This window comes from Typopeltis vanoorti, chromosome 16, assembly GCF_054136105.1.
Source record: "Typopeltis vanoorti isolate ZY-2024b chromosome 16, IOZ_Tvanoo_1.0, whole genome shotgun sequence".
In the NCBI taxonomy this organism is placed as follows: Eukaryota; Metazoa; Arthropoda; class Arachnida; order Uropygi; family Thelyphonidae; genus Typopeltis; species Typopeltis vanoorti.
The window spans coordinates 36,413,934-36,427,331 of record NC_143564.1 but is presented as its reverse complement, the minus strand read 5'-3'; the positions used below and the strand labels follow the sequence as shown (position 1 = coordinate 36,427,331).

General features: G+C 36.6%; 1 protein-coding gene across 1 annotated transcript in view; it reads left to right on the top strand.

Moving 5' to 3' along the window:
* LOC150097953 (uncharacterized) overlaps window positions 1-13,398 on the top strand; it is a 173,119-nt gene that overhangs the window by 19,835 nt on the left and 139,886 nt on the right. The window contains exons 2-3 of the mRNA XM_090406644.1: window positions 811-919; window positions 1,425-1,526. Of these exons, the coding sequence (XP_090262770.1) occupies window positions 811-919; window positions 1,425-1,526 (211 nt within the window). The remainder of the gene's footprint in view (window positions 1-810; window positions 920-1,424; window positions 1,527-13,398) is intronic.

Below are 13,398 nucleotides of genomic sequence, written 5' to 3'. Positions count from 1 at the left end.
CTGCAAAAAGAACACCTTATATGGAGATTGCTGTGTCCACCAAGTCTGTGACCTAGAATCACAAACAATTAGATGAATTTGGATTGCAAACACTTGCCAAACCAATTACAAAACATGTTTAAGCTCGCAGATGACACCTGTACACCTGTGCGTAGGTGACTCACAATCAGGATCACATTTATTCACTATTCAAGAGTTATGGAAATTAATTACTTGCAAAAAGAAATTTTGGTGTTTTTTGTTATTATGCAGAACTTGTATGCTGCAGTTTTACTATGAAAACAGAGCTTACATACGTCCTACATACGTGGTTAGAAAAGTATGATCCTACTGGGAGCTTAATATTCAATCGCGCATGTTTTAAAGCTCGGACTTGGCATAATTAATCTCTCCAGAATTATCTGATTACTCTTAAGAGGGGTCGCTGAAAGATGAGTTCAGAAACGATAAAGAGATGCTCGACTGGCTTGAAATTTAGTGAATGGGCAATCCTGAATACGTTAATCGTTTTCTCACGTACTTCGAATTTCCGAACAATCTGGCCTCGGGTTAGGGCATATTATGTTACTGGATGTAGCCGTTGATATGTAGATATTAACTGTCAGCATTAAATAACAGTACAAGGAAAAAATGCTTACAGTTAATATATACGTGTTAACAGTTCACAACAGGATCACAAGAAAACCCCTTCCTCGAGTACACTTTGGCCAGTGGCTTCTGCAAGATTGTACCAAACTCGGTTTCTCCATTTTTAAGAACGAACATCGTTCTTAAAAATGGAATCGAACCAGTTCGCCTATGATGGCATAGTGAACTTTCACAATATGCATCACTGGACGCAAATGAGGAGATCCCGAGGAAAGCATTTCTGGTACGATATTTAGATGACTTTTTGCCATCTGAATTAGCGATAGAACAAGTACCTAATGTTTGGTCAAACATTTTAGAAATACTGTACCTGTTTTCTAGCCAACTGCAAATATGGGGTTGACCCATCCCTGTTCCGTGAAAACATGGGAAAATATCAAAAACCTCTTTTACACGAAAATCATATTAAAATCATAGATTTTTTTTTCATGTCATAACTCCTACATGTAATGAAATAGGATTACACATTACTCCACAGTTCTGTGTGTAATAAAACCTTGTAAAATTCAGTAGTAGTCACTATTACAACAAATGACACCCAAATTACGAAAACGGAAAGAAAAGAAAACAGTATTTATTGCCTTTTTTTGTTTTACTTATCTCTAGAGATAAGTAAATTTAGGAGACAAAATCACAGCTTGAATTTCAATTATATTCATATAAATAGAATTTCAAATGAAACAGTTATTTTTATTCACAACACTGTGTCATTGTAATTTGCTGAAATTTTAACATGTATCGTTAGGCAATGCTTATAACGTCTGCCTTATTTTCAGGCGACAGGCTTCACTCCGGTCATGTTTGCAATCAAAGACAACAGGATCCTTCTAGCAGATAAGATGTTAGACATGGGAGTTAATATTAATGCTACAGCAAAGGTAGGTATCCTTTTTATTTTGTCATTCATGTCCAGATTTCAAATTTGATTTTAAGTTTTTCTGTCGGAAGTTTTCGGTATTGAGATCGTGTTAATGTAAATAAAGAGTTTAATAAAAATAAGCAATTAAAACCCGACAAGTTTCGTAAGTCGAAAGACTTACATAATCAGGGGTAGGTATTGATGATGTAAGTCAGGGCTGTCCAAAGCACTTTGTGGGGGCCCGCCTGTGGGTTTTGATTTTCACGAGCGAAAAAATAAAATAACAATTTGAATAGAATGCGAATTAGATATTTTAATTCTATCACTAATCGATAATCTCGATGTTGATAATTTTATTTGGTGTTTTTACATCACTATATAGCCACGTGTTTTTCAAATAATAGATGTGTCAAAGAAGCGTTCTTACACCGTTTTGTTCCAACGCAAGCTCTGGGAGCTCACGGGGAACGTGAGCGCACGATTAGTGCGCAATTAGTGTTGTTCGTTTGTTCAGCTTTCGAGGTTGTGTCGCTGCTACTCACCAAATTACTAGATACGCATTGTGATGCGGTCCTCGGATAATTTATTTTTTCTAATGCGGCCCTCGGATTACCTAAGGTTGGATAGCCCTGATGTAAGTCTTACGAAAAACTCTTTATTTACATCATGGTCTCAATACTGAAAACTTCCCACAGAACTGCTAAACCACAGAAACTTACGTTTTCATTTAAATTTAACTTATTATTCATCTTTTACAATGTTTTCGATTCAATTCTTCCTTTAGAACGTTAAAGTTTCACTGCGAATTTTTTTAATAATATGGCTTATGCATTAATTTATTCACATACACGACAATGATATGCTAGTTCTGCAAAATCTTGGGTGTGGGGGAAGGGAGAAGTTTTAAATTAAAAAGAATATATTCGTAAATCATGCCAGAGAACCCCCCCCCCCACACACACACACCTCAGAGCGGACATGAAGTTTACATAAAAAGAACGCCTAAAATAGAAACAAACAAGCGAAAGGAGAATGTTCCCTGCTGTAAAATTCTTACAACAGAAGTAGAATTGCAGGAAACGACTGTGAACCATTTTGTGATAAATTATCCACCTACTCAAGCATCTACATACTTGCACATTTCTGTTTTAAATGTTAAAATACAAATCATCATTCCGTGACTAATATTTCACCGATATTAAGATTTCGCGTGCCAAGACCAACAGCAGTAAGGCGCGAGAACAGGCAAGTGATTCATTAGTTATTGGTTTCCGCTGGGTGGCAAAGAACACTAGAAGAAAGTGAAATAATATGGAGTTACTTTAAAAACATCAAATCTGTATATATTAGAAAGCAATAGTGTTCTTTATATTTTATATTAACTCCGAAGAAAATATGGTACTTTTTCATCTTTAAGTTATTTTTCTTATTTTTCTACTTTGGAAGGGAACCGATAAGAAAACGAAATATGAAATTATTGTGACCAAAACTATTTATCTGAAAACAAAAATGTTGCCAAGGAGACAAATGGATTCGCAAACCAAACTACGTGCGTTCAGAATATAGGTCGTAGAGTATGTAGACGTTGTTGTTTTGAAATAAGAAATTTCAGAGACATATTATTGCAGATATAAACGCGGGTATGAGGTTAAAGTTAATACTTGAACATCGTGCCCATAAAGGGCTCACGAAATTAGTTAAGAAGAAAAGAGGATATTGGGGGGGGGGTCACAAAAGGAGGATTTTCCGATATAAAAGCAATGATAATATGGTCTTTAGTTTTGATATATGGAAGTGGAACTGACAAATATCAAAAATTATAATAATTGTGAAACTGAAGGAACTGAGGAATACTTATTTGATTTTATTAATCATTAAGGTTTATTAATGTGGTTTATTTCGTAAGTGACGTACTCCTTACGTAACTTACAGTTTCAGTTTCATACGGAGGGATGGAACAACTTGAGCCACTAACAAAAATCCCAAAGCAAAATCGCAGTACCAGCAACCACAACTAACAGTCAGAAAAGCCATCTCACAGCAGTGTAAGGCACCCAAATCCCCCACTAGCAATTCACAAATGCCTACATCTAATTTCCAACTCACGTCACTCGACCTCTCCACCTCTCCTATCTGCCAATTACAGAAAAATTTACCGCTTCCTGATGTCACTAGATCTAGCTCTCCCAACTGCATTCCATCCCTAATTCTTGGTTTTTCCACGATATCAATGGAGCAATAAGCTTATAACTTTTCATAGGTGGTATTTACATAAGAAACAAATATATATTATTCTCATGACAATCCGGCTATCAAAAGATTAGAAAGAGCACATAATGCGGATAGGTGTTTATATAAACCCGCAATTTTCTAGAAAAATCAGTCGTGGTATTTCACGGGACAGAACATATCACATTCTTCCTCTAAGTAAGCAGGAGAGTGTCACTGAGCGATGAAAACTATTTACCATCTAATTTTTCCCCAACATTCATTACGTGATATTCAATCAGCTTGTTGATAGAAAAGCGACTCTCGTAGGCGTCCACCGAGTGAGAAGCTACTCACTCGGTGGACGCCTACGTTGCGCTGTCAAGAGAACACTGTAACATTTGTTCTTCGGTTCGAATTTCGTTGAGGATACAAAGAACATTACAAAGCGTTTTCAGCTGAAGATAAATTAGTCACTCTCATACCCAGATGGAAGAGTGTTTTACTCTTGGAAAATCAGTTGTTCATCGCGCAATACAGACAAATTGGTTAGAGAACATGCGCACGTAACAGACGTAATATATTGACCTCAACCTTAGTTGCTTCAGCTGTAACTTTAATTAATCCAGTGGCGAACATCTCAGCGTAGGTGATCGAGTGGATAGTGTCTCGACATCTATGAGAACTGCAAATAACAGACAGGATCTTCCTCCTTCCTACGGTATGCCTTGTTAGCGTTAATAATAATCCACTTGGATACCAAACGAACGAAGAAAAAATAATTTAGTACAGCTACGAGAATGTATTCTGTATTGACAATATGGATCAGGGAAAGACGGGAGTATGTACAGTATTTAACCAAACATGAACATTTACTCGATGAAAGGACGTCTCAATAGAGGGATAAGGAACATTTTTAAAATGAGAAATTCAATAATATAGATTACTCCGCTTCAAGACCCACCGAAGGTTAGAGTACTAAGGAATGAAAAAAAATACAGTGATAAAAGGCAATTGATTAAAAATAAGAAAATAAATAAAAACGTATCTGATTCTTGATGGACCTTTCATTGCTCATTGTACTAAACAGTAAAACAAATAATGAATTCAGACTCGCATATATGATATGCGACAAGACAGCGTTAAAATAGCAATTATTATTCGATTTCTGCATTGGACACGGACGAGTGATTTGACATCTTTACCATCACATAAGTTATGGAAGAAGACGCATACAATAATTTATCAATTATTGTTGATTACTGAAGACTGGGCCTAGTTCGGGAGATATCTTCTTCTTCTTTAGTATTCTGCAATTGAGCAGGTTCTTCTTTTAGTAGCAGAAACTTTCCTTCCATTCTCTTCTGTTCTGAGCATTCTCTTTCAAGGTTGTGTACCTGTCTCCATTGAGCATGTCATCTAGCATTGTTTTCCTTACTCTTCCTCTGGGTCTTTTCCCGTCTATTTGTCCTTCGATGGCATCTCTGGTGATTCCATTTCCTCTCAGAATATGTCCGATCCAGTTTCCCTTGCTTCTTTTTATCCTCCTTAACAGACTTCTTCTACTTTTTTTAAGACCTCTTCATTAGTTATTTTATCTGTCCATTTGATTTTTTCCATCCTTCTCCAAATCCACATCTCAAAGCTCTCCAAAATCTTAATCTCTTCATTATTTAAATTAAGGGGATATTAAATCCCACATTGTTTTAAAACCGAATAAGAAACTCAAAGATTGGAATCGGAGAGTTTCTTGCCGAATATAGTAAACTATAAAGTATCGGCGACCACTAGCGTGAGCTAATGCAAGTGACCCTAGTACGTAGTACAATACCGGACAACTCGTAGCAAAGGTGGTGAAGTACATTATGGGAAATACCTAAGAATAGCGATCAGAACTTCACCACCTTTGCTACGAGTTGTCCGGTATTGTACTACGTACTAGGGTCACTTGCATTAGCTCACACTAGTGGTCACCGATACTTTATAGTTTACTATATTCGGCAAGAAACTCTCTGATTCCAATCTTTGAGTTTCTTATTCGGTTTTAAAACAATGTGGGATTTAATATCCCCTTAATTTAAATAATGTTTATATCGCCGAAATGAAGCTTATTAGCTCTTTATATTTAAGTAACTTAATCTCTTCTTTCTTCAATGTCCAAGTTTCAGCTGCATACAGGGACACTCCACACATAACATTTTATTACTCTTTTCTTTAGGTTTCTATCCATTGTACTTCTAAATAAATTCCATTTTCTATTAAAGGCATCTTTTACCATCGCTATTCTTGTTTTATGTCACTTTTACATCTTCCATGACTGCTAATCACACTTCCTAGATATTTGTATGTCTTTATTTGATTCAAGTTTTCCCCAATTTATTCTGATATCCATATTTGCCTCTTTCCTTGCTATTTTCATTACCTTTGTTTTTCTGATGTTAATTTTCATTCCATAATTGATACAGGATTCCAGTAATCTGTTCAACAGATGTTGTAGTCCTGTTTCAGTGTTTGATAGTAATGCCTTGTCATCTGCGTATCTTATTGGAAATATTTATCTACCTCCAATCTTTATTACTTCTTCCGAATTCTTTAGTGCTTCTTTTAACATTGCTTCGGAAGACATGTTAAACAAAACTGGTGACAGAGAACAGCCTTGTCTTACTCCTCGTCCAATGATGCCTGATTCTGTTGTACCATATATATCTCTCATCATGGCAGTTTGTCCCATATATAGTGAAATAATTAGCCTTCTATCTTTCCAATCTATACCAATCTTTTCCATTACTTCCACCATCTTATCCCATTTTACATAGTCAAAAGCTTGCTCAAAATCTATATAACAGATGTTAACTTCTTTATTCACTTCTAGACTTCTTTCACTTACTATTCTTAACAGTCCAATCGCATCTCTTGTTCCTCTACCCTTCCTGAAACCAAACTGATCTTCTCCAAGAAATTCTTCCACTTTAGATGCAATTCTTCGTGTTAAGATTCTCATAAGTATTTTTGATGTATTGGAAACGAGGCTTATTGTTCTCAAATCCTTGCAGTTCCCTGCATTACTTTTCTTTGGTATAGGTATAAATATTAAGACCATAAAATCTTTTGGTAATTCTCCTTTGTTATAAATTAAATTTATCATTTTGGTTATTTCTTCAGTTCCTTTCTTCTGACGTTATTTCAGGAATTCTACAGGTATTTCATCTACTCCTTCTGCCTTTCCACATTTTAGTTCTTTAATGGTCATTTCTACTTGTCTTCAAAATCTCTGGGCCTATATCATCTGCATTTACCTTCTTTATATCTTCTAATGGCAACTCATTTTGTCTATTTTCCTTGTCATATAGATCTTCAATGTATTCCTTCCCCCTCAATAGGATTTTACCTTCTTCAGTTATGATTTCTCCATTCTTATTTTCTATGCCTCTAGCTTGAATTCCATTTCTCTTGTAATTCATGCTTCTTGCTTTTTCATATAAAAGATTATACCTTCCCACTCTCTCATAATTTTGCATTTCTTCACATCGTTTTTTAAGCCAATCTTATCTACTTCTTTCTCCTTCCCTTCTCAATCTGTCATTCAGGGTTCTATATTGTATTTTCGCTTCTGGGGTGTCTTTATTTTTCCATTTTCTTCTTTCTTCCATTAGTTATCGAAGGTTTTTTTATTCTTTTAGCTCTTACATATCCAATTTCTTCTTCTGAAGTCTTCTTTATTTTCTCTTTAACTTGTTCCCATTTCTTTTCTGGATCTTCAGTTTTGACAAAACTTGTTTCCTCTAATTCTTTCTCCAATCTATTTCCAAATTCCTTGATATTTTTTAATTTCTCTAAGTTCCATTTTTTCCTTTTTATAGCTTCTTATTTACGGGAGATATAAGAGATTGCAATACCGAAATGGATATATATAATCAGTAGTTATATACTCGGTGATTGGATATGTTCATCTTTTTTTGACTGACTGAAACCGAGAAATAGATAACAAGTTAATTTAATGCAGCACACAACATGTTTCGTCAAAAATGACTTCTTCAGATGTGGTAACACTTAAAGCAAATTAAAAAACTTAAAACCATAAAAACCACTGTGCTATTATAATAACAGACTTGTGAACAGAAGTTAAATTTGAATTGTCGTTATAGTCCGTTCTGTAGTTCTATTGTTGTGCAAATACGAGCGTATAAGTTCACGCGTACGCCAGAACTATGCGAGTCAGGTAGACTATAACTGAGATTGCTATTGATATGAGACGATTCTAGGGCAATTTCTCTGGACTCAACTATGCGCCGTTCCACTTCATCGTGATAAATATAAACGTTCGATGTTGCATCCCAATCTACTCCGTGTTGGCGGCCTTCATCGTTTGCGTTCACTGAAAACAAGACGTGACTTGAGAGTGTGTGCTCTGACTCTATTAAATGAAATGTCTCTATGATGTCCCTCTAGCCGTAGGAGAATTGACTTCTTAGTCTGGCCACAGTATGGCCTCCCACAACCACATATTACCTTATATACACCGGGGAACTGAAGATAGTTATAAGCCTATTTTGGATGGCTTAGAAGTGACCTTAATTTTGGAAAAGTTGAAACACACGTTTTAATATTAAATTTCTTCAAAATTCTTCCTAGTTTCCGGGAGAGCGAGGTGATGAAAGGTAAAGAAATATAACTCTTAGGGTTGTTAGGGATCTCTGTATTGTTTCGAGTGAGCTGGTATAGTTGCCTCTTAATGTTTTTGGAAGAGTATCCATTATTTAAGAAAGTTCATTCTAGGTATGTTAGTTCATTTTTAAGTTCTTCATCGGACAATACTGAGCGAGCACGGTGAGCCAATGTGGAAATGATACCTAACTTTTGTGAGGGATGGTTATTTGAAGATGCATGTAGGTATCTATCCGTGTGTGTTGATTTCCTGAAGATTGAAATTTTTAAAGAATCAGCCATCATAGTGAGTTTCATGTCTAAAAAAGAAAGGGGACCATTTTCTTCAATCTCAATGGCAAATTTTATGTCTTGGTGGAAGTTGTTTAAACGATTTAGGAAGATTCTCTACACCATGCTCCCAAATAAGGAATATCGTCTACATAGCGGAGCCATGTTCTAGGTTTTAATGTTTCTTTAAAGATGGCTTTTTCCTCGAAGTCGTCGAAGAAATTGTTGACCAGTATTGGTGACAAGGGGCTACCCATAGCTAGTCCTTTGTTCTGTTTGTAAATTTTGTCTTCGAACTTAAAATAACCGGAATTAATACAGTGTGAGAGGAGAGCAAAAATCTTTTTAGATATCTTGCTTTTTAAATACTGAAAACATCTTTCGTTGGAACATTTATGAAAAGAGCCACAACATCAATTAAAGATATAAAGCTGAATTCTTCAGCTTTATATCTTTAATTTTAGAAGCGAAGTCCATTGAATTTTTAATATAAGAGGAAGATTTTCCTACTAGACCTTTAAAGGAGGATGCTAGATATTTTGATAAGTTGTATGTCGATAAATCAATACCATCAACTATTGGCCTGAGTGGACAATTTGCTTTATGCACCTTTGGTACGCCGTATAATTTTGGAATAAGTAGATGTAAGGACCGAAGAGAAAGACGTGTGTTGCTCGGAAGTTTTGTTGAAGTCTTAAGGAGATTGTTTGTTGGATTATGTATTTCTCTCGTTGTGTCTCGGTCTAATTCAGAGTAGGTATCTGATTCTAGATCAGGATTTATTCGCGATAAACTGGTTTATCTAGTACGACCGTTGCATTGTCCTTGTCTGCTTGGAGGATAACAATCCTCCAAGGATCCCTATTCCTTTTAAGTTTTTTGATGGCTAGTCTTTCACCAGGAGAAATGTTGTCGACTGGTGATTTTGCATTGTTAATTGCAAATATTGCCTCCATACGAAGTAAATTTGCGTCTACTATAGGAAGTAGTGAGCTAGCTTTTTCTATCTTGGTAAGAAACAATTCTCTAGGGATGGATTTTGGCGAAGGAACAAAATTAAGAGCTTTTGAGAGAATATGGTCTTCTTCCGGACTAAGGGTGTAAGATGATTTGTTTATTACTAATGTTTTCTTCATGATGATTATTAGGTGCGAATCCTTCTTGTGTTAATCTGAGTGAATTAAATTTCCTAACTAGCTTAGGTTTATTGATTTCTTGAGTTCTTGAAGCCTGGCGCGTGCTTATCTCTTTTATGGTGCTGCATGACACGGGGTCTAAAGATACTCCTAAACGATTTTCTAAAGTGAGTTTTTTTTTTCTAAAGAGATAGGCTAAGTTCCGTTTCGTGTCACTGATTTGTTCTGATAAAAGATCTACCTTCGCTTTTTGGTAAATTCTATGCGCCCTTTCCGTTGTGATGATTTCCATGAAATGTAGGAATTTCAGAATGATTGAAAAGGATTTACAGCGTTTTAAAAATACAAGCCTGTTGATGAATAGTCCAATGCTTCTCGTGGCTTTCTGATAAGCCTCTGTAAGTTGGAACGTATCCTTCAGAAGGAATATGATAATCAGTAGTTACATTGACTCGGTGATTGGATATGTTCATCTTTTTTTGACTGACTGAAACCAAGAAATAGATTACAAGTTAATTTAATGGAGCACACAACACGTTTTGTCAAAAATGACTTCTTCAGATGTGGTAACACTTAAAGCAAATTAAAAAACATAAAAACCATAAAAACACTGTGCTATTATAATAACAGACTTGTGAACTGAAGTTAAATTTGAATTGTCGTTATAGTCCGTTCTGTAGTTCTATTGTGCAAATGCGAGCGTATGAGTTCACGCGTACGCCAGTACCTAACGGCAGAACTATGCGAGTCAGGTAGACTATAACTAAGATTGCTGTTGATATGAGACGATTCTAAGGTAATTTCTCTGGACTCAGCTATGCGCCGTTCCACTTCATCGTGAAAAATATAAACGTTCGATGTTGCATCCCAATATACTCCGTGTTGGCGGCCTTCATCGTTTGCGTTAACTGAAAACAAGACGTGATTTGAGAGTGCGCTTGCTCTGATTCTGTTGTATGAAATGTCTCTCTGATGTTCCTCTAGCCGTAGGAGGATTGACTTCTCAGTCTGGCCACAGTATGGCCTCCCACAATCACATATTACCTTATATACACCGAGGAACTGAAGATGGTTATAAGCCTGTTTTGGATGGCTTAGAAGTGACCTTAGTTTTGGAAGAGTTGAAAAACACGTTTTAATATCAAATTTCTTCAAAAATTCTTCCTAGTTTCCGGGAGAGCGAGACGACGAAAGGTAAATCTCTGTATTGTTTCGAGGGAGCTAGTATAGTTGCCTCTTAATGTTTTTGGAAGAGCATCTATTATTTAACAAAGTTCTTTCCAGGTATGTTAGTTCATTTTCAGTATTGTCCGATGAAGTTCTTCTTCATCAGACAATACTGAGCGAGCACAGTGAGCCAATGTGAAAATGATACCTAACGTTTGTGCGGGATGGTGATGTGAGGATGCATGTAGGTATCTATCCGTGTGTGTTGATTTCCTGAAGATTGAAATTTTTAAAGAATCAGACATCCTAGTAAGTTTCATGTCTAAAAAAGAAAGGGGACCATTTCTTCAATCTCAATGGCAAATGTATGTCTTGGTGGAAGTTGTTTAAACGATTTAGGAAGATGTGAAGATTCTCTAAACCATGCTCCCAAATAAGGAATATCACCTACATAGCGGAGCCATGTTCTAGGTTTTAATGTTTCTTTAGAGACAGGGGACTACTTTAATTTGCTTTAAGTGTTACCACACCTGGAGAAGTCATTTTTGACGAAACATGTTGTGTGCGCCATTAAATTAACTTATCTATCTCTCGGTTTCAGTCAGTCAAAAAAAAAAAATGAATATATATATGTGTGTGTGTGTGTGTGTGTGAGTTAAAGATACCAAACAATTTCATAAACTTGGTTTTATTCATTTTTTTCCCAAATAAGCAAGTAAGCAAGTTTGCGCCTGAAGTATTTTCAGGTCTGAGGCAACTTATATAATTTACAACTAATGGTAAAGGAATATGCACCTTTACCATTAGTTGTAAATAAGTTGTAAATACGTCTCCTTGCGAACATGTATGATGCTATACATTAAGGGAAGGACCGCTGCATAGGTCAGGTTCCCACTGACGTGACCTCTTGGTCGAAACTCGTTGGATGCCTATGTGGTGGATGACAATGCTGTAGCCCATGAAGCTAACTGAAACACGGCTGTTGCTGTTACCTCTCAGATGAAATATGAGCGGCTCTGCTCGGTGGTGGGGTGAGCCTGCTACGGGGTAAAGCCAACGCTGAGAGTTCTTTTCAGTGAGAGGGAACACCGCTAAGATTTTGATCGCACGGGTCGCTCACTCCGGGTGGATCTCACAAGTTTTTGGAGAGGTACCCCGCACTTAAACAGGGAAACCGGTCTGGGTAGTGGCCCTTTCCTTAATGCATAGCATCATACATGTCCGCAAGGAGATGTGCTTTGCATTATGGGAGATACTAAGAAAAGTGATCGGAGCTTAATTCCAACTTTACCATGAGTTGCCTCAGACCTGAAAACACTTCAGGCGCAAACTTGACTTACTTGCTTGTTAGCTTACTTGGGAAAAAATGATTAAAACCAAGTTTATAAAATTGCTTGGTATCTTTAACATATAGTATACCCAAGGCGAAAAACTTTCTACATCTTTCTCTCATCCTGAGATTTTTATTTAGTAAGTTCAAAGCACCTTGTACAGGTAAAATTTATAATGCAGAACTTGAAATTTATTTAACGTTCTGCATTACTTCAATCTTGGCATCTCAGGGTATGGCTCCCACTGACGAGACCTCAATAAAGGTCGAAACCGATTGGAAACTTGGGTGATGAATGGCAATGCTGTAGCCCATGAAGTTAACTGAGGCAAGGGTGTTGCTATTATCTCCCAGATGAAATATGAGCGGCTCTGCTCGGTAGTGGGGTGAGCCTGTTACTGAGCGGAACAACGCTGAGTTTCTGAGTTTTTGATCCTTCGGGTCGCTCATTATTGGGTGATCCGGGGAATCTCACGAGTTTTTGGAGAAGTAACACCGCACTTAAACAGGGAAACCGGCCCTTCCCTTAATGCATAGCATCATACATGTCTGCAAGGAGATGTATTTTGCATTATGGGAGATACTAAGGAAAGTGATCGGAACTTATTCCACCTTTACCACGATTTGCCTCAGACCTGAAAATACTTCAGGCGCAAACTTGACTTACTTGCTTTGTTTGCTTACCGGAAAAAAAAGGATTAAAACTAAGTTTATAAACTTGCTTGGTATCTTTAACGTAAAGTATACCCAAGGCGAAAAACTTTCTCTCTCTCTCTCTATATATATATATAGTAAATCAGCATGTATCCTTCGAGAATACAGATTAAAATTAAGGCAGCTAAGTGATGGCATACGAAGGCTTTAGAAAGAATATAAAAAATAACTTTTGTATCAGTCCTGCCTACGAAAGGTTGGAAACCTACTGTATAATACATTCTAACGACATGCATGTGCTAAGAGTTAGATAATCCAGAATCTCTATTCTTGAGATCAAACTAAATAATTGTCGATTTGGACCTCCAATAAGCAACATGGTGATCTCACACAAAGGAAATGAAAATAGTCTGTAACCTGAAGACATTCACACTGGGTTTGAATCTCCTCGAGGGCGTGAA